The 26720-nt window shown below is 39.2% G+C and overlaps 2 protein-coding genes across 5 annotated transcripts in view; both read left to right on the top strand.

Moving 5' to 3' along the window:
• tnnt2d (troponin T2d, cardiac) overlaps nucleotides 1–26720 on the top strand; it is a 49657-nt gene that overhangs the window by 19127 nt on the left and 3810 nt on the right. The window lies entirely within an intron of this gene.
• On the top strand, nucleotides 319–25335 carry cald1b (caldesmon 1b). Of its 4 annotated transcripts, none has more exons than XM_079683208.1 (16): nucleotides 319–411; nucleotides 8838–8941; nucleotides 11057–11185; nucleotides 12678–12987; nucleotides 13070–13111; nucleotides 13429–13971; nucleotides 15052–15087; nucleotides 15227–15460; nucleotides 15561–15686; nucleotides 16433–16476; nucleotides 16582–16660; nucleotides 18119–18250; nucleotides 18333–18470; nucleotides 20158–20229; nucleotides 22404–22440; nucleotides 23786–25335. In XM_079683208.1, exons 2-16 carry the CDS (start codon nucleotides 8868–8870, stop codon nucleotides 23797–23799), a joined length of 2010 nt encoding a protein of 669 aa, XP_079539334.1. In that variant the 5' UTR covers nucleotides 319–411; nucleotides 8838–8867; the 3' UTR covers nucleotides 23800–25335. The 4 variants fall into 4 exon arrangements, with proteins under 4 accessions (XP_079539334.1, XP_079539336.1, XP_079539335.1 ...); XM_079683207.1 differs by having other exon boundaries at nucleotides 320–411; nucleotides 23783–25335; XM_079683210.1 differs by lacking the exon at nucleotides 11057–11185 and having other exon boundaries at nucleotides 23783–25335.

The following is a 26720-nucleotide window of genomic DNA, read 5'->3' as shown; positions in this document are numbered from 1 at the left end:
TATATACGACAAAAGGCCCCACAGACATGCACATCATAAAACCCAAAGACTGTATATTATAAAACAACATACATATAAGAGTCAAATGTAGAAAAGAAACCCCCAAACACAACGTTTATAATTATGTCAAAAAGACTAAGATCAAATCATCAGATTCAGTCAATTGTGTATAAACGAGAGGAATCATTATCATTACATTTTAAAGACATCCATGAAATTAAACTGTGTAGATTCCCCCCCCCCCACACACACACACACACACACACACACACACACACACACACACACACACACACACACCAGCCCCGGTGCAGCTGCAGCAGGCGGAGCTGCATGCTGTGCTTATAAACCTCTGGCTGCTCTCCCTCAGCTGATTTCCAGCGAGAACAGTCCCTTCGGTCGATCAACCTGGTAAGTGTGATGATGATAATGTGTGATGCAGAAAAAGAGAGTTAATTTTGTTTACTTTGAGTGCCTAACGAATCAGAGATATGTGATGAGAGTTAATCGCTGTGACAAAAAACTTGACGAGGGAGGTGCATGGCTTGTTTACGACTTTTAAATGTAACTAGCTGGATTATATCAGGAACAGCTGCTCTGAATAAACCTGACAATAAGGAAGGGAAACATATTTTACATGGGATTTAAGCTTGATTCAAAGGAAACTCAAGTTGACCCAAGCAGTAAGTAAATCATTCATAAAACCTACATATTGTGAATCTCAAATACATACATTTATTGGAGAACAATTAGAGATGTTAAAGGACTAAAGACAATGTTGAAATGTCTCCTTTATTCAAATGTGTGCACTGGCTTGAGAAACGTCACCATCAGTCATAGAAACAGCTGGCATCATGGCATGAACATGTTTGTTTTATGAAAAAAGCTATAAACACTGAAGACAAAGCTATCAATAGTTTTTTTCCTGTATAATTTACCAAAAATACTGTCCCATGAGAACATTGCAACTGTTCTTTGGATGTAACTCTTTTAACCAAACATTCACAGTCTGGTGCAAAAAATGCCAAACTTGATTGATTGCAATAATAGAAATAAATGGAGTGGCGTTCAGCTCCTTCGTGAAGAGATCCTTGGGAAATATAAAGCTAGCATCAGTGAGTATATCTCTGAAGAGAGATACGATTTGGAGGACTGTGTAAACTGAAATATGTTCATGCATTTTGTTGGCATATGCCTCTGCAATCTGTATCCTTGAGGCTCAGCACTTGTATCTGCTCTGTCCAACACAGCAGTAAATACTATAATTTGACCTTCTGATCTCCAGTTTTCTGTTACTCAAACATTGAGCAGACCTCGGGTTGTGGAAAGCTGTTTGGCGTGGTAGACATGCCAAGTCAGACTCCTATTCCTTAGATGGTATTGAAGATAAAGGCCTCAACCTCAGTGTGTGAGTTTATGACCGCAGACTCTTTGGGGACTGGAAATGTGTTTGGGTTTCCAGAGCATCCTCTCCCTTTTTGGGTACATGGAATCGAGATAATTGTTTGTGCTGTGAGAGGGAAAACAGCTGTAAATGTACAGTGAAATAGTATTTATGAGAGATTTCAAGTGTACATAGTAACACACAGCCTTACAACAACAGTACTGACATATTTGACTGTGGATAAGTTATGTTCCCAATTTAAACGGCTGCATCTTGCACACACTAATGTCTGCTTTTTAAACAGTTGGAGTTCAAATGTATTTGTTAAAATTGTCCAGAAGAGGAACAAATAAACATAGATTTGGCTGCTATAATGTTTTTAGTCTGAGTACAATTGAGTCTTTGTGGCTTAAAAGCGTTGTGATTTGATAAAGAGGGGGGCTGTCCGCTCTTTAGTTTTACAGGTGGGACAATCTCAATAGGAGAGGAAATAGTTTTTCCCCAGAGTAAATTACAGGAGGTGAGTGTTAGTGGCTCTGACATTAATGGAGGCATTCATCAGTCTGTCATCAAATCTACATCGATGTGAGGAGAAATAACATTCCTTACATCAACTTGAATGATTTAGAAGGTTGTGTTTATTTGTTTAAATGTCAAGCAGTTCCTATTCTACTATTCCACTGTGCAAACCCTATTGTAATACAAAATACAAAAGCCATAGTCACTTTCCTTATATCGACAGCATGGTTCTTTCTGTCTCCCAGTAGCATAATGGAAAGATGATTATTAGAAATCACAATGGAAACAAGTTATTCTTGGATTACCACTTTGTTTAGCAGCAGGTATTTCCTACAGTAAACCATGCTCACTGTCCGTGGCCTCGCACCTTGCCAAGCAGGGACACTACAACTAACACTGCCTGTGTACTTCCTTAAAAGGAGGCCGAGTACACCATCTCAGCTGATGGGATGCAGAACAGGGAGTGCACATAGCTGCATCTATTTCCATTGAGTCCCCAGTAGAGGATGTAACTTAGACTTAGACTTAGCTTTGAAATTGGATTAATTTTAGCCCCCTATGGCACTACACTTGATTTCAGACCAGACTCTTATGTTGGTCTAATTGACAAAATAAAGCAAGCAAGGTACACCAGTCAGCTGTTGATGGACTGGTTGCTTCCTAATACGAAGCTGAGCTGCACAGTGAGTCCTGTTATCTCTGCATAGAAACCATAACGTGCTTCCAAATCTCCACTTTTCCAGTCAATTGGTCATGGACCACAAAACAACACACCCTCTTTTTCAAACAAACTGTACACAAACATTGTAATGAGCTGCTGAAAAGGTCACCACTACAGTATGCTGTGGCTTGTAAACTGTGGAATTTGTATCCTGGACAGGGTCTTTTTCATACGTGACCATGTTTGGTCATGTGGAGAAAGCAGCTGTGGCTTTTTGATTGATTGCAAACGCCTCTCAGGAAACTGTTTATCTATTAGCGTGTTGAAGCACTTTCTTTATGTTTCAACAAGAACCTTGTCTGATTTTAGGCAGTAGATGTCTGACGTAACGTTCTACATGTATATTTTCTACCATTAGCTAATGCTGTTATCAGTGCAAGAAGCAATGCCTTTACAACTAACCAGTATTACTTCAGAGGTCAAATAATGGACAGAACATGTTCATATGTTACTCTCATTACGCTATGTAGCTACAGCTGGTGAAACACTCCCATTAAAACTTAAAGACAGCTGTTGGCCTTTGAAATCTTTACTGGAATCAATTTTAACATTTTGTAAACAGTATCTGAGAGCAAATGATTGATTATGATGGAGTCACACATGCTTTATTTAACTAAATACTTGTATTGTCCTTTTAAATTAAACACATGACACTTCAAGAGGTCAGGATCTGGAACGGAGGCTTCAACAGACTGGTACTACCCAATAAATAGTCTTACGTATAATCCCTTGTAAAATGGCAATATATTAATGTTACACTTTAATTAACAAACAATGTAAAACGTGTCAGTGAGCTCTAGCTGTTGGGTGGATCTTGTGACCTTAAGGCATGTTACCAGTTCAAGTACTAAGCTAATCATCTGCTGATGGTAGTTTAGTATTTATTGTAAAAACCTGGGTGGTATCAATCTTTTAATCTAGTCAGGCAGTCTGGAGGCAGATGCAAAAAAAGTGAATATACATATATATAAATTTGATCATTTCTTTTTGTATTATAATTGTTTCAAGATAGAGAAAGAGACAGCTGTTCAGTTTTAATATCGAGCTGCCATTTATTTCCTAGAAATTTCCTGGTAGAAGATGTGAGGCCTGCACCGTGTCAAATCAAATGTAAATGCATTAGAAACGGTCTTTAACAGAACATAAAGCTTTCATCGTTCTTCTTTTTTGATGTCTGATTAATACAATGAGAAACACTCAGAAAGGACGCCATCATCGAGCCAGTAATTACATGGCCACACAATATACAAAAAGCACATGGTGTGTACACAATGCTGGGACGAATAAAGACACAACAAAGTGCCGTGCAATTGATGTAATGATGGGGCTTTGAGTAGGAGGCTTTTAACTTTTGAATGGCTTACAAAAGACCGCTAATGTCGTATTATACTTATTACAACCTTTAGTGGACCACTTGAGGAATTCTCAGTCTAAATCTTTCTGATGGCTTCAGAAACAAATGACTCAAATGTGGCCTTACTTTAAATGAAATACTTTTAATGGATAACACTGGTGTTGAATTCCCCGAAAAGTAAACTGTTTATTTTTTAGAGCCTTTCCTATAAACACAAATGAGTCATCTAGTTAACTTGAGTATTGAACAAAATATGGTTCATAAATCAACGACTATCATATGAGTCATTGAACTGTTTTTGATCTTTCAAATGACACACATCACATTATATAACACATCGTATATTTGGTATTCGATCTCCCTAAATATACTAGAGACTTGCTTTCAGTAGACTCCCTTAAATCAGCTTTTTTGACTTTGCAGCCGTGGCCAGAACCGGATTATTGCTCTTGAACGTACTCCAGGTCTAATCTTCATGTAAGAGTTGTGGAGATTTGAGCTGAGGTTTTGCTCTTTGAGTGTGAGTTTAAATAATTTTGCTTTATGTGAGATTTTAGTGCGTTAGCAACTGAAAAAAACTGTAATATTGATAAATAGTGTCTGGGCAGAACTGTTCATCAATAAGCCAATGACAAGTTTCCAGTTGCATGAGAGCAGGAGAGATATTACATTTTAATAAAAAAAAGTGCTGAACAAACTTTTGATGCCATCAGAAGCGACAGCTTACCCAGATGAGAGCAATCCGTTACAGACGTGTGAATGAAAAACTGTCCTCGGCATCAGTCATGTAGGAATGACTTGTGAACATGATTTCAACAAGACCCTAACAACCTATACCACGCTGTGCAAATACATATATAACGAGATAGCATCTTGAGCTGGAGCTTTGGACCATTGAAGTGCTTTTTCTGTGTCCCGAGTGGGTGCAGGCAGACATTTCTGTCTAAATTAAAAGGGGGGCTATGCTTTTACATTTGGATTATATCAGTGCATGAATAATTCACACACCTCTAATCTATACAAATAAGCTGCCTGGTGACTGATGTGACAGCTGTAGTGTTGAAGTGATTATAATTCAGTGTGTGTCTCTTTGTGTGTATCCACGTTTATGAACAAAGTGGAAGGGAGAGAGGTATTTGTCTATAGCTGCCAGAGTGGTGAGTTTTTTAACTTTAGAAATACAGAAATTCGCTGGCACTGCTGGAGCCGGGCCAATCCAAACAGGCCTCGATCACGGCTCTGACATGTCTGCGAGCTGTTAGCCTGCAGGTCGGCTCCACAGAGTGCATATTGCTCAGGAACAGACCAGCCTTTGTCATTAATTGGTCCCAACAGAAGAGAGGCAGTGATGGATACCAGTATGTCTCATGTTTGACTGAGAGACGAATTATGGGAAATGTTTTATATCCATGTCCTTTTTATACAAACTTTAGGCATTGTCCTCATTTTATATCCAGCAGCTGCAGAAAGTATATGTTAATAGGTGCATTATGAAAGGTTTTGTTAACCTAAAAAAAGGAGAAAAAAATGGATAGTAAAGGTTTAACAATAACAGACTAGATGAGTTAGTTAAACTTTGTAAATGAGTGTGTAACTATTGTAAACACTAGCCTTTTTAAACTGTTAAGGAGTATATAAAATATGAACTAGTTTATTGCAAGTGTTTAAAAAGGCCTTATAACAATAAACCATAAATGTGTTTATGATCCTGTAATTAAAACTTTTATAGTCTTATTTAAAAGCAATTTATACAAATAAGTATACATTACTTTTTGTAGGAAGATTAGGATTTATAAGGAGTTATACAGGCCCTAATATCTATTTACCCCTTATTTAAAGACCGTTATATAAAGAGTTACTGATGAATTGTGATGGGGCATTCTAGTTGCCAATGTCTGTTATTAGGGGCCACACATAAGGGGCCACACGCTGCCCTTGACTTGATAGTTGACTGGTTGACTTGCTGTTTCTCTGCTGTAAAGGCGAACAGACATCACATAGCTGGAATACCTCCTCTACCTTCGCTTTGACGGACACTTTGTGAAATGATGAGGGATGTGAGGGGAGGAGGGGGAGAGCAGTTTTTTTTTAACACCTGCATCTCGCCTGCAAATAGGTCTAAGCTGCCACAACACATTGTACACACCAATAATGTTCTTACAATTCAGATTGTAAGAAGGCAGAAATGTAATTCTGAGACCACAAACTGAGTGATTTGATGTTGTTGTTTTTTTGCATTTGACTGAATACCAAATTTCAAAGCAATCAAACCAACTCAAAACCAACAATGTTAATGTGGCATTAAGTCAAGCACAACACAAGCATATGAGATCAGTGTCTTGCAACCATCAATGTTCATATCACAATATTTGTATTGCAACTGTACTAAGAGATGTTCAAGTAGACAGTAGACACTAGACAGTCTCACAAAAACCTATCCTCTGGTGCCAGAATTATCAACCAAATGTCATGCTAATCAATTCAGTAGTTATAAATCTCCGTTCCTGGACATTACCGATCATTATCATTATTTGATTTAACAACAACCTCACCAAACCTTTGAATATATGAGTTTTGATAAATCACTCTCCTGTTTTCCAGAGAAAAGATGTGTTTTTGAAATGTATTTAACCAGATAAAAAAGCATTGAGATAAAATCTCATTTACAATGCTGACCTGGCTAAGAAGGCAGCAACGTTACAGATAACACAAAACACAAACATATAAAATACAGTGAACATAACTAAGAAAACAAAAGATGAAAAAGCAGTCACTACATTGTGCACATTAGGGACGGTAAGAAAGGTACACTACTTATTACTGCAAGAGCAGCTGGTGGTAAGGACTTCAGACAACTTCAATTTAAAACATGCTATTGAGACAAGTGCCCTCAGTTTGAGGCGTGATTGAAGGTCATTCCAAGACCAAGGACCATAATAAAAAAAGACTCCTTTTCCCAGCCTCAGTCCGCACAGCAGGTACCTGTTACCGTATCTAGGCACTGGATCTGAGGTTGTAAGAGTCACAAACTGGAGCAAATCTGGCACATATGTACAGTGGAAGCTTTCCTAAAATGTCTTTATACATTATTAAAACCAATGCTGCATCCTACGCATACTAAGTGAGGACCATCCAGTTAGGCTATACAGTTTGCAATGATGAGTCCTGTAGGGTGCATTTGTGTAAAAGAGTGTCATCCTTTTCCAGGAAAGCTCTGAACTGTCTTGTTAGCCATGTAGTAGATGTTTTGGAAAAGGCCTCTTATGGTCCATTCTGCTTGTAAGCCTTTTGACTGTATATGGTGCCGGCCAATGTAAAACCTAAACGAATGACCGACTGCTCACTGCTGATAGGCTCCTCTTCAGATCTGAAGATACAAATGGATTATACCTAAGTGTGCTGCCTTATGACACTGTATATGTTACATATTATCGCATGTGTAAGTGCTCGGGACATAAATATGGCATGTATGGTGCACTAAAGTGAGGAGAGAAAACACACTGATTATAAATGTGAGCCAAAAACAGTTTTTAGGACAGTGACTCTAGGATTTTATGGTCTTTTTAAATCAACTGGGAATATAACTCCTACCAGTGCAAGCATAAATACAGATGAACACTACTTAAAGGCTTTGAATTGTAGATTGATTGGTGTAGATGTACAGTGAAATAAATACACTTTGGAAGCCTTAATTGTTATTTTCAATGCACACAGTTTGTCCTGTCTGATGTCAGAGGGATGTCCTGGAATTTCAGGAGACCCCCACTAAACAATAGTACACAGAGTTAAGGGGTCACTTTTCATGAATGATTGGGGCTATCATATCGGTCCAGCCTCTACAATTCAAATAAAGCTGTCTTTTGAATTTAGCTGCCTGCCACATGGATACATGGGCCTCATTCTCGAATTACAAGGTTAGTTAGTTTGTTTATTTATTGATCAAGACAAATACTGTAAATAAAAGGATGAGACAAACACAACTCAAACCAATAATTAATTTCAAAATGCTGTTAAAATTCACCTATCATCTTTTTCTATCAGTTGTCAGTCTTTGCTCAGTAAGACAGCAGAGCTATCTTTACATATGTCTACTTAGAAAACTTGAATTAAATCAAATGATTTTTGACCTGTGGTTACGAGAACCTAAACGGACAGGTGCTTGAATGGTTTATCGGTTCATGTAAGATCAATTATGGATTTCACATTTGGTGGCAAACAACCCTTCAGTACATCAGACATAAAGAGAGAAGCAGGATGAAACAAGGGAAACCGTTTGAGAGAGTCTGAAGTTAGAGATCAGGGAGGGGAAAGTGGGACAGAGCAGGAGGAGGGAGGCTGAGAGAGAAACAGAGGGGAGCAGTGAGGCAGGCGTTTCCTTTTCTGGTAGTTAAAGTCGCTGTAAGAACAAGCAGGAATTCTTTGTGCTAGAAAAGGGCTGAGATATAATCCAGACTGTAGATGTTGATATATGACGAGAGGGGAGACACCGCTGTTCACGGACTAAGCTCCAGCTACTGCTAAGGTAGACCAACAGCAGGCACTGAAGTGTTTCATGTTTTTCTGCCCATGTCATAAAGCTACCTTGGGTGGTCCCCTATCCTGTGATGTGTCACTGATTTTGAGATTACTTCAGTATGGTTTTTCTTTATCTTGAGGGTTTGTTTCTTCAAATTGAAGCTGTGAAATGACCATGATGTGAACTGAGATTCATCTAATTGTTGTTGAATCCCAATATACAAAATAATTGCCATACGCATGAACTTTCAGGCATGTCTTTCTTCTTGATGATTATCATGATTGCAAAATAAATCAGATTGTCCCAAATTCATCACCCATGATATCGTAAATGTGTCTTTCAGTGAGAAAGTGAAGATAATCTTCTTGGCATCATGGACGATGACTTTGACCGCCGCATGGAGCTGAGGAGGCAGAGGAGGGAGCAGATGCGCGTTGAGACCGACAAGTGAGTTATCCATCTAAAAGTGAATTTTGTGAAAATAAAAACATACAAAAGTACACACATGCAAACTGAAACAAAAAAAACTCAACATCTTGAATTAAGCCTCATCAGATTTTGGCAGTCTGATTTAAACCTGATACATTTGCGGCTTCAGTAAATTGGTTAAGAGATTCAAAATACTTCAGAACTTTTTCCTCTAATCATGCAAAGTCAAGGAGATAGATTGAGGCTTACCGTTTGTTGTTGAGTTCGGCATTTCTGCATGAGGGAGGGTGCCTGTGTGTCTCCACATGCAGCAGAGCGTAGCAGACAGGATTGATTGGGCGATGACGCCTTAATGATCTCCCTTGCCTTTTCATTCATCAGAGCCAGGCTGCTGTTTGACACTCCCCGCTGTCTCCCTCCCTCTCTCTCAGAGAAATATTCAATATTCTGAGAACTCTGTTTCGTTAAGTACCGAAACAGAGTTATTGCCGATCTCCACTCTGTGGGTGTAAAGTTGTAGGTTAAGAGTATCTACTGTAATAAACGCATAAGAAATTAAGAACACAAGGAAAATGACCTGCAAATATATGAAACTCTAAAAGAATGCAGGTACATGAGGAAACTCAATCTGTGTGTCTTTAAAAGTTTCCCCAAATACAATTAAAGGTTTCATATTAACACGTTTTGGTACCGTACCTGTCAGGAACTCAATTATCCTTTTTGTTTGAAATAATTCTATTTTCATGAACCTTTTTAATTGAGAGACGGACTAACACATCGTTGGTTTAGTCCTGTAATTGGATTCTTTTTTTAAATAAAGAATATCCTACATTTTTCGACTTTTAAGGGATTCAAGTAACATTCTTTTCTAGCCGTTCAGAAGTCACTTGCTGTCTTATCAAATGTCCTATCAGAGCTGCAGTGGAAAATAAGGCGTTCCTTGCCATTTTCTCACAGTCCTGCAGCCAGCTCTGCCAGCAGTGCCAACCCGGCTGCTCGAGGAAATGCTGCAGACACTGGAATGTTTTCAATGCCATTTTTTTTTCAGTTTGAGATATACTGAACACTTCAGACTCAAAGTTACAGAGAGTAAAGTTTTTAGCCAAGAAGCTGTCATTATATCAGTCCAAACCATTTGTCTCACGAAAAGTGACTGCATTATTTTGACGGCACTCTCACAGCAGGCCTCCAGCTTTAGGTGGAGTAATATCTATTTAAATTACTTCCTCAATGGTTTGCAGGGATCACCCATGCAATGCCAGGAAAACCATTCCCTGGGGATTTGTTGGATTTCTGCCTCGTTGGGTTCTGTTTGAAAGACAGAAAGGACTCTTGTGTTTCTCATCACCTCTCCCTCCAACAACATCTGTAAATCATTGTGTTGTGGATTGAGGAAGAGCAGAAGGGAATAATACCCATGCTCTATCAATGGGCCATTTTACACTCTTTCCATGCCTCATAAAGCCTGGCAATGCTTTATGAGGAAATCTCAATGTGGGTCTGATCACAGTTTGAGGAAGGTCAATGGCAGGATGAGCACATGAGGAGGATTTATAGAAGATGACAGGAAGGTAAAGACTTCTTTGTTTAATATTGGTGATTTTGTCATCATCAACCTTTATTTGCCAGTACTGTCTCTGTCTCTGATTACATGTCTTTCTTAAATTAATAAATACCAAGGTGGTCATTACTTTGAGAGCTCTCACTTTTTTGGAGGTGACATCTTGAACTCTGGCACATGTCTTATGAGGTAAGGACAGTGTTGTTCATATCAGTGCTTCCGAACCTACATTTGAGTTTTCAATAGTCTCTTTCACAAAGTCATGTGTATATTTTTTTTCCGTTTTCTTGTTGAATAATAGATACTTTTAGCTGCTCAGGACTAGAAAATCTTAAAATTAATGATCTGACTTAAATGTCACACAAACATCATAACACCAGCAGATTTCCCATCGCCTACTAGCGACATATTTTACAAGCCATTTAATCAATTTGATATAAACTCTAGAACTTTACTAGGCTACTTAAAAATGAATAATTCAATATTTACCAACAATTATTATTATTCTCTCAAAACTCCCATTTCAGTTGTTTAATTTAAGAGGAAAAATATATATAAATGTGATATTTCAGGCCGGATTGCGCTAATGATGATGAGGAGGAGGAAGCTCGGGAGCAAAGAAGACGAGCGAGAGAGGAGAGGAAGAAGGGGACGAAGGAGTCAGAGGAGTCGGGAGGCCCTGAAGTGATCGACACTAACAGGTAGCCTGATATGTGGACAAATGTCCTGGGTAGAAAGCAGATGAGGGACAGAAAGTGTATTTAAACTGTGTAGTGTGACGAACCAGGAAAAATAAAGGCAACATTTATAAGGCAGTTATCAAACTCTAAAACATAGCAGGATATTTTCTGTTGGACAGGAGAGAGGTGTTGCCGGGTGGAGATTTCTGCCTCTGAGCTGGGTGGATTTACAGGTTGCTGCCCTCTGTACTTCATTATCCTCAGCTATGTTCAGAGCCGAGAGCCTGTTATAAAGGACTTACGTGGCAGAAATATATCCCAACACTTTGGTGTGGCTGTTAAAGCTAAACTATGCCACTTGACTTTATAGTAATACATTGACATTTTGCTTTCAGTTAATCTGTTGACCGTTACACTGCAGCTTTGACAGATCTGCTGCTGCTACGCTACGTTAGCTGTACACACTGGTACACAACAGCGTTGCTAGCTAGCCGTGCTAAACTAAGCATCCATCAGTACAAACAAAAGCTGCTTAGTGCAGTGGTGAAAGTAGCAGCCTGATGAAATGATTTTAACTTTATTAAAGTGATACTTAAGTACAATTTTAAGTCATTTGTACTTTACTTGAATCATTAATGTTTAGGCTAATTCACATTTCTACTCCACTACATGTTTACAAAAATGTTGTTTATTTACTTTATAACTTGAATTCCTTTGCAGATTTAGATTTTTATACAGAATATAGTTAATTGTGTTATTGTGTTCTAGATACCCATTTATTATTCAATATTATTTATTATTTCCATGGTGCTCAACAAACTCTGACAAATGAACAGCTTTAGAGTCAAGACAGAAAATATTAATATCCAATCATAGACTTGGCAAGTGGGTACACTTGATAAGACAGAACATTTGATACAAATCTGGATTTGCAGACTCAAATTTGTCACAGGTTCAATCCCCACTGCAGTCAGCATGTCGTTGTGTCCCTGGGCAAGACACTTCACCCCAAATTGCTCCTGTGGGGATTGCCCACAGTATTGAGTATGTAAGTCGCTTTGGATAAAAGCGTCTAACAAGTAACATGTAATGTAATGTAATGTCTAAAGTAGGGATGCCAGAAACTGACCATGATCAAAATCGGAAATCGGACAGCCCTCACTCCAATAAATCAATCGCACGTGTGACGGGGGGGGGGGGGGGTCGGTGTGTAGCAGCGCAGCGAAGAGCTGCTGGCTTCCTCCAAGTTTGTGGTGGTGTGACCAATGGCCATTTACAATTATTAATACTATAACTATTATTAGCATTAGTCTATATTTCGGTTGAAACTAAGCCAGGAATGAATAATAATAAAAATATATATAAATAAAATCGAATTTTAAAAATAATTTTCGATTATGGAGACTGTAACGAATATTCGAATAATCGAATAATCGCTAGCATTCCTAGTCTAAAGTTACATTTCCGGCTCCACTGTTTTCATCAATTTCAAGTGAATTTCCACTTCTTGCAGTGTGACGGAGTCCTCCACCGCAGGCGATGGTGAAGGTGCAGACGATGCTGAAGGTGCAGACGATGCTGAAGGTGCAGACGATGACCAGGCTCTGCTGGAGCGCCTGGCCAAGAGGGAGGAGCGCCGGCAGAAGAGGATGAAGGAGGCCGTGGACAGACAGAAGGAGTTCGACCCCACCATCAGCACCACCAACGGCACTGACAGCGCACCGGAGGAGGAAGAGGAGGAGAAACCAGCTGAAGGCAAGGTGGCAGACACTGATATGAACTCCTGGAGAAAAGAGGAAGAGAACAATCAGGAAGAGGAGACGGTACAGTGAAAGATGTGCAGATTTCAATTTGGCTTGGGGTGAGATTATTCTGGTTTCACTTATTTCTTTATTTTCTAAACAGGAATCTGTTGAGGAATCAAGAACAGCGAGCATGGGAAATAAGGTGAGGTCTTTCTGCAACCTTCATTCTGGTGATTGAAATGCATTTATTGACATTTTGCTTTATTTGATCAGAATCAGAAACGGGTTTATTTCCAGGTGGGTTCACACATACGAGGAATTGGACTTGATGTCATGGTGCAGACTTAAACTATAAAACAACAACATCTTTAAGGACACTAATAAAATATAGTTAGATAGCAATAAAGTAAAGCAGTAATTTACAGTGAAATGGAAAGCAGTGAATTATAAAATATAAAATATGAATATGTGCAGTAAGCAGTATTTGAACATTGTGTGCATTCATGTAATGCATTATAGGAGGTGATTGAGGAGAAGGTTGCAGCAACAGAAGAAGAGGAGGAGCAGCCCGATTCAGGAAAGAAGGATGCTGAAGAGGAAGCTGTTCCTGACGTCGACAAACAGGAAGAAGAAAGACAAAGGAAAGAAGAAGAAAGGGAGCAAATAGAGAAAGAAGAAAAGCTGAGGATAGAAGCGGAGGAAAGACAAACCAGGGAAAGGGAGGAAACGCTCAAAAGAGAGGATGAGGAAAGGAAGAAGAGGGAAGAGGAGGGGAAACAACAAATAGAGATGGAAGAGATGCTGAGGAAGGAAGGAGAAGCAAAACAGAGACAGGAGAAGGAGGAGAAGATGAAGAAAGAAAAGGAGGAAAAACTAAAAAAGGAGATGGAGCAAAAAAAGAAGAAAGAAGAAGAGGAGGAAAAACGCCAGAAAGAGCTGGAGGAGAAGAAGAAAAGGGAGGATGAGGACAAGCAGAAGAAGAAAGAGCTGGAGGAGAAGAAGAAGAAAGAAGAGGAGGAGAAGAGGAAAAAGGAGGCTGAAGAGAAGAAGAAGAAAGAGGAGGTATTCATGACACTTTTTACATTTCGTTTTCATTTCATCGTTTATTTGAACAAGGACAAATAAATGAACGTTTCAAACAATGAATGCTCTTTAGGTCAGTGCCTCTTTAGGTCAGTGCCACTTTAGGTCAGTGCCTCTTTAGGTCAGTGCCTCTTTAGGTCAGTGCCTCTTTCGGTCAGTGCCTCTTTAGGTCAGTGCCACTTCCATGGCATAGAGCTGGTTGTTTTTTACACGTTCATGTTTCATTTAATCTAATCTTTTATTTGAACAGGGACATTACACATTAATGAACCCTTAAGACAAATAATGCTTCAAGTGTAAATATGGCGGATTTTGACTTAATTTCCATCTGCAGTCCCTCACATACAACATATAAGAACATGACATTTATAAAGATAGCAAAAATAAATACATGATATGCAAAAAGGGCAAGAGCAGCACACACAAGTATTTATGACATGGCAGTACAATATATCAGCAACGACATATAAAGTGCAAGAGGAGATACCCCTGTGTTAAAGTGCATTTAGCGGTGACTGCACGTCTGTTTGTTTCTCAACCATTCTTTGAGTTGACCTTTGAAGCTATTGAGAGTGGGACAATCCCGTATTTCAGTTGGGAGGCTATTCCACAATGAGCTGCCTTTAATGGAGAGGACATTTTGTCCAAAAGTGGTCCGTCTGCGGTGGACTTGAGTGTCCTCTGGTGTCTGTCCTAGTGCAGCGTCCAGTGTGTTTTTTGTGGATGAATACCCCTAAGGGAGGGGGGGGGGGGGGGGCAGTCCATGTAAATATTTATAAAAAAACACATACTTTTAAAAGACTTAAAATTGTCAAAACTCAAGAAATTATATTTTTCTTAACTTGAAAAACCTGGAACTAGTTGAATAAAAGCTGTAATGTTCCTGTTTTGAGTCCTCACAAGTCCCAAGTCTTTAGATTAGTCAACACAGTTGAAAGATATTTGCTACATGATGTGATTTCTTAGTATACTCACAGATCACATGCATTGGATGGCTTTTTTGCTACATGATGTGAGTTTTTAAAATAATTCAAATAATGTCCTCTCTCTGTTTTGAAGGAAGAGAAACCAAAGAAATTTGGATTCAAGGACAAGGTAAAATCATTTGTCATATCTTGCATTCATTCATTTGCAACTTTTCATCCTGGCAAATGTATTTAGTTACATGTTGTGAATAATCTGATCTGTTTACACGCTAATATAGATATATTGTTTACTTACTCGGTTTTGACAGAACGAACCGGCCAAACTGAACACAGGACTCTTTGAGAATAAACTGAAGAAAACAGAGAAGAGCCGGCAAAACGATGCGGAGAGCGAGGATCTGGAGAAGATGAAGCAGAAGACGCAGAGCGCAGAGGCAGAGCTGGAGGAGCTGAAGAAGAAGAGGGAGGACAGGAGGAAGATCGTAGAGGAGGAGGACAAGCAGAAGAAACAGCAGCTGGAGGACAAGAAAGCCAAAGAACAGGTGAGGATGGATTTTACACTCAGGGATACATCACATCAGTGAAATACTCCACATTGGATACCATTTGGGTTGTGACCGAAACCTGTGTTTGTTGTTACAGGAAGAGAGGAAGAGGATGAAGGAAGAGATAGAGAAGAGGAGGGCAGAGGCTGCAGAGAAGAAGAAACAGAAGGAGGAAGAGTCTCCAAATCCTGTGTTTGCTATCACTCCCAAAGGCTCCTCAAAGGTGAGTTTGGGAAAGAAAGTCACTTCTAAATGCTTCGACTACAAAAAACGCAATTGTATTTACTTCCATGTTTGATTGGGATGGAGTCAGACTTCTCCATACTTCCCAACACTGACATTTTGGGAAATACATTTCTTTCAAATTCTTGTTGATGAAAGAAAATATCTTTCTGAAATATTTTTTAAATCTTCCAGGAAGCTGTGCTTGTCTTCTTAATTTATAGCATTTCAGTTCTCATTTATTTCCATCAATATGTCAGATATTGTTAAGTGTAACACATTTTTTGGGGTCAAATGTGTTTTTTCTTCCATTGTTCCCATTTTAAATCCTCTAATATTTCTCATGTAATGTTGGTTGACAATTATCAAAGTGAACTGGCGTCTTCGCTTTACTCCAATGTGGTTGTTTTTGTACTGACCATGACTGGGTAATGTTCTTGCCGGGTCATTTCAGAGGAATGTTGAGAACTGTGTGTGTAAATCTACGAGCACACGGCAGGTATAATTCAGTTTGACCAGCAGTTCTCAGTCGGTGTGCACTTGTGTATCTTGGCTCCGTCTCAAAGACCAGTCACTCAGGCTTTAAGTGAGTACAGAGACATCTTCCCAGGGACAGACTGCTCTGCCTCTCAGTCAGAGCGTCTCAGAGACAGGAAGGAAGCCAGGGCAGCTTGACCATGTCGGTGTGTATTTGTGAACGTCAACCAAAGACTGCTTTATAAACTGAAACCATGCTGTTCTGTACAGATCGGGGCAAAGGCAGAATTCTTGAGCAAATCAGCCCAGAAAAGGTGAGCCATACCTTTTTGGCATATATTTTACAGTCAAATAAGTAAATCATAAACAAGACACTTATTAATCCACACCAATGACCCATTTGTTTTTCATCCACACAGCACCACAGCCAGAGCGTCTCACTCTCCAATTGTGTCCAAGATCGGCAACAGAATGGAGCAGTACAACTCTGCCATCCTGGTGAGACTCATGAAGCACTTTCCTCAGGAGTGCTGAGAGAAGTACTCAAAAGGCGCATTCACACCGCAGTACTTTTCCCACAAAGGTTCATGAGAACTTAGTTCATCAGAACTCTTTAGTTCTGATGAACTAAGTACAGATCGCGTTCACACCGGAATAAGTCCCTGGGGGTGGATTAGGCAAATGAAGCCGCTGACGTCACTTCTTCTGCTTTGGGTTTACTGGCAGGCCGCAAACAACTTCACGGCGTATACTGCCGCCCAAAATCCCCGGCCGGAAGTCCCCGGTTGTTGGGGACTGGCTTCAGTAGAAGCTGCTGGGACTCCCAGCAGCTTCTACTGAAGCCTTCCGAGTAAATCGACAGAACGCCGACACCTCCTCATTTCCACCGCTCCCATGTTTTATTTTGTGTTGCCATAAATTAGTCTCTCTGCGTTTCTGCGCTGGGCTAATGCTAATGCTAATAAAATGGTGGCTTCACAATATTTTTGTTTTGTTTTACTGGGCGTGGTTTGCAATCCGCCCAGCCAATCAGAAATATAGCTCTTTTCTCACAAGAGAGCCGCATGAGAGTCCCTGCTCTCTAACAGGGACGGAAAAGGGGGTAAAAAGGTTCTCGTGAACTAATTTTAGTTCCGGCTCTTTTTGGTGTGGACGCGACATTTCGGAACTATATCGGAACTAAAGTGGGAAAAGTACTCCGGTGTGAACGCGGCTAATGTCTTAATTTAACTAAATACAACAGTTAAAATCGTCCATAACGTGAATTTGAAGGTGTCGTTTTATCAGCAATATGTATCAAAGCATCAGAGGAAGTACTTGTTTTCCACATAAGAAAAACCCACTGTAAGTCAAACACTTTAATACATGTATACTATAACATTATGACTGTATTTGACATCAGTGTGTTAGAAACCTTTCATTGCTGTAGTTGGTTGAGATACAGTTGGTTTTAAGATGCGAGATGATTAATGAAATGAATTAAAAGGAAGTAACATAAACATTCCATCTTTTGTAATAGTTTAATAATTGAAATGACAGAATTAGAAAACAGCTGAAAAGTGGACAGTTAGAAAGTGTAGAGAATAAATCTGTCTTTGGTTTAAATGATAATATTTCATAAGCATACATAAACAAATACATAAACACACAAACATAACAACGTTTTTGTATTTGTAATACTCAACAATGCATTTTTATTGTATAATCATATGAGTTGTTTAATGTAAAGCCTTAATCTATACGGTTATTAGTAACTAAAGATGTCAAAAAGTCGTTCATTTCTCTTCAAAATAGTTGACAAGTATGAAGGAACACAAAATGAAAAAACTCAAATACAAGCACATTCAAATTGTACTTAAAGTTCTCGATAAAAAGTGACTTTCCACCATTGACCCCCAGTCAATGTAGCAGTTGTCCTCATGTCAAAGTAGTCAAATCCATCCTCTACTTCCACAGGGAAACAAAGACGTGAAATCCCCCAAGTCTCCGATGGCAGATATTCCTACAGGAGGAGCTCGCAGCATAAAGAGCATGTGGGAGAAAGGAAACGTCGGGGGCTCCTCTGAAAGTCCAGCCCCCGCCAACAAAGTGAGAGAAAGACACCAAGAGGGGAGGACAGAGAGATTTACTCATGTGTGAAGTGAGTAGTTGAAATGTCTCTTTTCCCCAGGATCTGGCTGGCATCAAAGGAGGCGTGACTGGACGTGTCAACAGTTGGATGGCAAAGCCTCCGGAGGCGGAGAAGACAGCAGCACCTGCACCAGCAGCAGCAGCAGCAGCAGCATCACCAGCAGCAGCAAAGCCAGCCGTAAGGCCTCATAAATCCTCCTCTTTACACGCACATACACTCTATTGTGAATAAGACACCAGTGTTACTTCAAAAGAGTAATCCGTTGATATTTTGCACATGCTAATGTGCTCATTTGCACATCAACAAGCCAATCTTTTGTTGGCTGCAGGCATTATATATATATCTGAGAAGTTTGCTGCCTGGAGTCTAGTGACACCACATGGACAGTTTCCTTCACAACATCTGCTACTAAAGCCCCAACTCTCTGTGTATTATTCTTGACATGATGTGAAAGTTTTAACACGTGTATTTTAGCCTAAACATGTGGAAAATCATCGGGTAGAAGAATATTATACTCTTATTGTTGGACAGTCGAACTACAAAGCTGAACAGCAGTAGTTGTGTGTGTGTCAGGTTGCTGAATGCCAACATGCCTGCTTGCAATGCCATTAATTCATCGCTCCATACGTCAATCACTTTAGACAAGATTATATTACAGCCGTTACAGACCAGACTCCTACTTTTAAACATTCCTCTTTTGTATTGGACTCACTTTAGCTCAAAAACTATATTTGAATCTCTCAGTCGCTCCATGTTTAAAGTCTCCTTCAAGCAAGGGCAAAAGGTCACACCCTTCATATCCCACCCAAAGACAGTGTTATGCCTCTTTTTTTCTTTTATAACATTGACAAAACAGCAAAAGCATGTAGAATACGTTTGTTTTGTATTTTATGGCATGGAAAAATAAAAGATTCCTGTCCCTTGGCGGACACTGTGTCCCTTTCTTAAAGTAGGACACCAGCTGCTGATCTCACCAGGTCTTCTGGAGACCTTATGTCCGCATGCAGGAGCATTGCTGAATGACGTGTGACATTGTTTTAACGTCAAATTTACGACCAATATATCTTTAGTGTCAAACGTCTTGGCCAGCAGCAGAGGAGTGGTTGTAACCTTGGCGTCACTTATGCAGCAACACCTCCCCCTGATGGGGGGAAGCTGCACAGCAGGCTGAAGACTTCCATGTGTTTGCTCTTTTGTTTGTTTGCTCTGTTTCTTCTGCCTTTCTTTTCTCCTTCATATTGCACAATTGTTTCTCAGCTTTCCTCACTAAAACTTCTCCTGCTGCGCTTTGCCTGCTCTTCAAACGGGTGAATCAAATCAAATCAAAGTTGATTTATAAAGCACATTTAAAAGCGATTTTTGGTCGGGCCAAAGTGCTGTACATATAATAAATACTACAATCACAATAAAAGACAATAAATTACAACAGATATATAAAAAACACAGGGAAAGTCAGGAGTCGTGCTCCGCTCTGACTAAAAGGCCAGGGAGAAGAAGTGTGTTTTAAGAGTAGATTTAAAAACCCCTAGGGTCTGGGCCGACCTCACATGGAGGGGCAGACTGTTCCAGAGCCTAGGGCCAGATGCTGCGCACGCTAGTGTGCCTGGTGAATGTACCATTTTGCACACAGTTTACCATATATACTACAAACCTTCAGCATTATAATAAAAACAAAACAAAAAGTAATAGTATAATTCTGAGGTTCTTAATTTGGATATTTCTTCATTTGCACTCCACTATGTTCACTGAAAAGCTTTAACATACTTTGCAGATTCCGATTGCTTGTAACAAGAGTATTTCTACACTGTTGTGTTGGTGTTAGTGCTTAAGTAAAGGATATCGTGTGGGTTCTTTTTTGTGACAGGAAGTGAAACCAGGTGACATCGGTAACAAGCGTGGCATGTGGGAAACCAAGAAGAGTTCCACACCTGCAAAGGTAACACACACACACACACACACACACACACACACACACACACACACACACACACACACACACACACACACACACACACACACCCTGTACTTTGAATAATTGTAGATGTTAATGTTTTAAAGGCTTAACAGTGAAATGTTCCTGTGTTTGCTTTATTCAGTCTTTCAAATAGAAAGGTGAGTGAGGTCATTTCCCCCTCTCTGTGGTGGCAAAACACATTGCACGTTCCACAGGCACCGAGTGGTTGATTTGTGTGGTGTTATCACGGTTCTCATGGTGTTTCAACACGCATATGATAAGGTCAATGTTGCCAAATTGGTCAGTCGGTCAATAATAATAAGTCATCTTCTTTTTTTCTAACTTTTTTTCTAACTCATGAAACTGCACTGTGCACAGCTTTAGGACAACATTGTCATTGAGTGCATGTGCTTATGATTGAACACTGTGTTTGATGTTTCTCAATTAATTTCTTCATGTGAGAGTTTCTCACAGCATACAAAGAAACGTATCTGATAAATGTGGAATACTCTGCATCAAGCACATCTGACTGTTTTTTTTAATTGGGTTCCTTATAGCTTAAATTAAGTGAAAAAGCTGTTAATCCCAGAATAAATGGATTCATTTCTGACACCATCAACTGATAACATTAGGCTATCCAAAATATTTGTTTTACAGAAGTTGTCGTGGCTTCCTTCCTTGTCTTTCCATCAAGCCACTAGACGCCTTAAACCGACCGTTCTAACTCGTTTCTTTCCTTTAAATTACTCACAATTTGAAGTGTTGCTTGGCCTCCAATGGTGAGATGATGTTGCGATGTGTTTGCTCCAAATAAAATAACAAACTATTGCACATGCAACAAAAAAATAGGCCTTTAAAATATTCAACAGAAATAAGCAAAACTCAAATAGAATAATAAACAACTTAAGTATTCTTTCTTTCTTAATAATGCTTATATAACTTCATAACTTAAAGCAGTGGTTCTCAACTGGTGGGTCGCGGATGTGTGAGTGAAGAAAATAAATTTGAAAAAAGAAATTGGAATTTTTTTTTTTTGGGGGGGAAAAAGTCTAACTTTTATTTTGAAGGCCCGATTTTCTAACGCTGTGCATGCAGTCGGCGTTGGACTGGAAGTACCGGAGACCATAAACGGTTTTGAAAACTTCTGTCACATAGTGATCATCTTCTCAATAGAATATCTTTGCTGATGTTTATTCGAGTCTTCTGGCCAATCAGAATCAAGATTGTTGCCGGAAGTCCCCACGGAGAATAACTTTGCGGTAGAACTCTTCTTTATACATCCATGAGTACAACTTAAGATAAAAATTAACACATAATGAAATATGACCCCCGGTTTGATGATTGACAGGTCACAGAACAATGGGAGCTATCTACCCTTACCCACAATTTAAAGTAAGTCACACGTCATCTCCTCTTTACTCTTCTCAGAACAAAGTGAAAAACTAACAATGGCATAAAATATTATTAATATGTCAGGTAGTAATAGATTTATTTATTTTCTTCTCAGAGTGTACCAGAATGCATAGTTTATGTTAGTATTTCTAAAAATCTCCTGGGGGAGAATCCCCCCAGACCCCCCTGCTGGAGTTGGGTTTTCAGCATGTGTGCCTTTTTATATAGTTCAGCTTTGATTCCATCATCTCATTAAACCTTTTTTAAAAGCATACTTTAGTTCTGTGAAGGGATATATGCACTGTACTTCACTTTTATTAATATTGTATGCTGAAAAGCGTATATATTACGGCACAATTTTTTGTTGAATAGATTTGAGTGCTTCAAAATGTTGGGTCACGATGTATTGACCAAGTAAAAAGTGGGTCCCGAGGCCTGAGCAATTGAGAACCACTGACTTAAAGGGTACTTTAATTTTTTATGTGCACGTGTAGTACGTGTACGGTTAAAACTGTTCCTCGACGGTGTCTCTCAAACAGGTTGCCCATCACTGTGGCTTTAGTGCAGGCGCCGTGGGAATTGTAGTCCTTTTATAGTGCGTTGACTACATACATCACAATAATAATAATAATAATAAATTTGATTTATAAAGCACCTTTCATTGCTAACAGCAATCCCAAGGTACAATTAGGTGGCCTTTCTTATAAAATCAAAAATACTGGCTTCAACAGAAGTTGTTGACCTTTTCCCCTTTGTGTTTACAGCTGGCAGCTGGAGTCAAGAATAAGTTTGTCACCAATGGTAAGTTTCTGTATTTGTAAAATAAATGGTGTACACATACTATACAGTATAATGATATAACACTGAAAGAAACCATTCTACTGCATAACAAATACATTAACTATGACACATTAAAGGAATAGTTTGATCTTTTAAGAAACACTTGTTGACTTTCTGTCCAAATTTAAATGAGAAGATCAATACCACACCCAGATGTGAGATTGGTGTCTCTTTATCTTATTCGGACAAGAAAGCAAATAAGCTTATGTACAATCTTGGAGGTATTTCACTAGTTTGTTCATATTTGGTTATTTATATTTGTATTTAATGAAGAACCTGACAACTTCTTCCATCACAAGCTGTTAATGTGCACATACTTCCTGTTAAACCAGGGTTTATTTTGATCAGTGCTGGAGGAAGCAGAGTTGAGATGAAATGGGAGGGGGTCGGGCCGTGACGGATTGATGTCCCTCTGTGGGCTCATAACCACCACAAGCCACCAACCTCCTGCCTTTGCGCCAGAGTAGCTGCTCACTGTAAATCAAATGTACTGCGGGGGATTTTTGGGCATAGGCTCAGCTCTGTGGCACTGAGGTCTATATTTAAAAAAAAAACCTTCACCCTGACCTTGTTTCCCAGTTTAAAGAACCTTCCAGACTCCTAGGATTGCTGTCGTGTCTTTGCCGTGCACTGTTCAGCCGCTGCCACCTGGGCTGTCCAACGCTGCGTTGTTTGCGAGTTGTTAGACATACCAGAGTGCAGCTGCTTGATTTTCACATTATAACCGACTGCTCGGGAGGATTACTAACCGTTTAAGCAGCAAATCGGGCTCCATCACCTGGCTTATGGCTTATCACTCAGTGCTGGTGATAAAGACATAACATGTGCATCAAAAGAGCATTAAACATCCCCTGGTGTTCGTAGAGTTAAGCTGTCTTTGTTCGTCGTGCTCAAAAGTCTCACTTCTTTTGACTTTAAGCACTCAAAGCTTTAGCCCGAGTGTGAACAATAGGAATGGAAAAGTGTTTGTCGAGTGTCAGCTCCAACCCTAAATACCGATCCTTGTTTGTAACATCTCCACTTCTTCATCAGAAATAGACCGCTGAGGAATGAAGTAAAGGGCACATGACAAAGTTATAGCTTTCAATCACACGGACAAGTGTCTGAGTAAGACTCTGATGTGCAAACACATGCACATACAGCATGTGCACGGAGAAGAATGGATGTAGGAGCATTTATTAACAGCCCTAACTAAGCCTATTCAACACCTCATAACATGTGAGGAGCGATGCAGTTTTAAATGAAACACTGACGTATGCATTTACTTACAGATCTTTAATGTCTGTCTATTCCTCTCTTTCAGCAGGTGTAAGACCCTAACCATTTATATCAAGTCTCATCCGACCAAACACAAGGCTATGCAACTGTATGTGCATCCGTTTACCTTCAACAATCCTGCTTTCCACATGAAGTTCACACCAAAATGAGGAAAAGACAAGGGACCAGGATGAGTGATTCCTGCATCAAAGACTCCAGAGACGTTTCCTCAAACATTTTTTACAAATGTTATCAGACTTCACTTGATTTGAACTCAGAAATTCCAAGAGGTTATAATTAGTAAGGGTTTTCAGGACAAAGAACCACATGTTAAACGCTTCTAGTAAATGGATTTTGTAGTATCCATTCTTTTAATCAATGTTACATACTTCAGATGGCTGTCTGGATTTTTAAATCGCTTTTAAGCCAGCTGATCTTATTGTCATGTATTGCCAATATAGCTCAAACTAAATAATAAGCAATTGTGTTTTATTCTCACTATTTTGACTCCATGTGATAACCAAGGCTGTTGAATGTTCATCTCACCGCTTGGGTTTGAGTATCCTTCCACTGATATGGATGTTTGATGATTAGCCTGTATTTAAGAGAGTCATTTGTACTGCATCTGTAACGCATGCTAATGAGGCAACTCTTATCTAGGGTTTATAAGTAGTAGCTAAAGACATCATTCATTATTGTCAGTAATGATAACAGAACAGTTTTTTGGGTTGCCAAGCTCTGATGTTTAACTAATGTGTTGGCCCTATGGATGCATGGCCTTGAAAACTATTACATGGATTGAATGTTTCCCTAAGAATAGCTTGTATTGTCTTCCCCAACCTTGCATTTACTGCTATCACCAGCTAACTTTTTACAAAACTTGAGTTTATGACCAAATACCTATTCTCAATAAAACTGTGCCGTAGGTTACTACTGTTTACTTCTGGACCAAAGTTCATTTAACAACAACATGTTAACATTCAAAAGTTGGATTGATTATTGTTTTATATTTATAACTTCAGACTTGATGACATACTGATAAATAAGAACCATTAGTAACACAGTGTGTTGACCCTTATTTTAAAGAGTGCCTTATTATTATTAGATGGTACCAATAAGTCTCCCACCTCAGCCCAGAAGATTATATTGCTACACAGTGTGCAAGCAGTTAAATGTTTCTGTCAACCACACTTGGGTTTGTTTACTTTTTTATGACTTGTGTTTGTATAAAAATCACAGTAATGTGTAACATGAGCATGAACAAAGTCTATGAATACGTGTGTAAGAGGATCTGCACCGTAACAACTATTCAGTAACCAAATGCAATTCTGCAGCTTTGCTTTTCCTACATGCCACTAACAGTTTATTAGCATTGATTTGCAACAGTGATAAAGGTTTGTAAGACAATGGCAATATGCACTCTGCTTTAACAATGCCTGTAATGCCTTTAAATTGTACCCTGGTGTTCCTGTCAGTCAACAGCACAATCCTACCAAAATCAATTGTTAGAGGTGGATTGCTTCATTCTAATGTTTGGAATAAATGTTTGTTCTTGCTTCAGCAATAAAAAAAAAGATCAATAAAAAAGCTTTTTATAGTTCTGTTGCTTTGTTCTTAGCTACTGATCCGAGGAATGGTGTTTCATGTCGCCTCTAACAACTTGTGACATGATGGAGTGCTGAAATATGTAAGGCTGGTGAAAGCTTGAATGGATAAGTGAAATTTTTCAGGAATGTACCTGCAGAATGTGTGTGTGTGTGTGTGTGTGTGTGTGTGTGTGTGTGTGTGTGTGTGTGTGTGTGTGTGTGTGTGTGTGTGTGTGTGTGTGTGTGTGTGTGTGTGTGTGTGTGTGTGTGTGTGTGTGTGTGTGTGTGTGTGTGTGTGTGTGTGTGTGTGTGTGTGTGTGTGTGTGTGTGTGTGTGTGTGTGTGTGTGTGTGTGTGTGTGTGTTTGAGACACAGTCCTATTACGATGTCCGGTTGTCTAACAATAGACCCACCCACCATAGGGTGCTGCAGTCACATGAGTAAGGAGGCTGGACTATGTATCCTTGATGCTCAACCTGTTGGTGAAGCTCAAGGAGCCGAAGTCTGTCAACTCTGAGCTTTCTCTGTCTGGGTCACAGGTAAGGACTTTTATTTCAGTGCCGCTACTTAAATCAAAACCTTGTTTAGTCATACATCTTGAAATGTGTGTAAACTGTTATTCTTAAGTTAATGTGCCAGCTAAGATCTTGAAGCCAAATGTACTTACATTTAATGTCAACAATGTGGTTGAACTTCATACATAACCACTCACTCATATGGTGACATTTATTTCTTCTCATTAATGTCTTCTGTTGATGCATATATTGGTATTTGTAACTACCTTAAACCACACTACATAAATATTTTTAATAACCTTGGATGGAAAGTAACTAAGACAGTTTAACTGAACACTGTCCTAAAGTAGATTTGGGGTTGTGCTTTGCTGGATTTAGGTATTTTTTGCTTCTTCATATCTATAAATAATACTTTAATTATACTATATCTGTAAAGTTGAAAACTGCTCTGACACAAAATAGATTACATATTTGAATATAAATAACTTAAGGAGGAAGAAAAAAAGGACCTTAACTTGAATAAAAGTCAGATATTGTTCAATTATGGGTTACTTTATATGTCTAATAACTACAATCAGAGGGACATTTCTATATTGAATATAAATGATGGACCTCACCTTTAACTTAACGAGTTTACATGCAAAACATGAGTTTCTAAAAAAGTTTACTAAAGCAGCATTTTACAGCTTGCAACATTTTTGATTCTTGAGTACATTTAGCTGCTGATACTTACTGTAAGTATATTTTTTTGAATGCAGGACGTTTAATAGTAACAGCTTATTTTATTGTGACATCGCTTCTGTCGCAGACAAGAATACTTATTCCACTTCTGCCTCAGTGACCACAGATATTTGGGTCATAGATGCCACTCATCGTGAGCTGCG

The sequence above is a fragment of the Notothenia rossii genome (assembly GCF_949606895.1).
Source record: "Notothenia rossii genome assembly, chromosome: 5".
Taxonomy (NCBI): domain Eukaryota; kingdom Metazoa; phylum Chordata; class Actinopteri; order Perciformes; family Nototheniidae; genus Notothenia; species Notothenia rossii.
The sequence above is the reverse complement of the archived record's forward strand: the minus strand, read 5'-3'. Positions and strand labels throughout refer to the sequence as shown.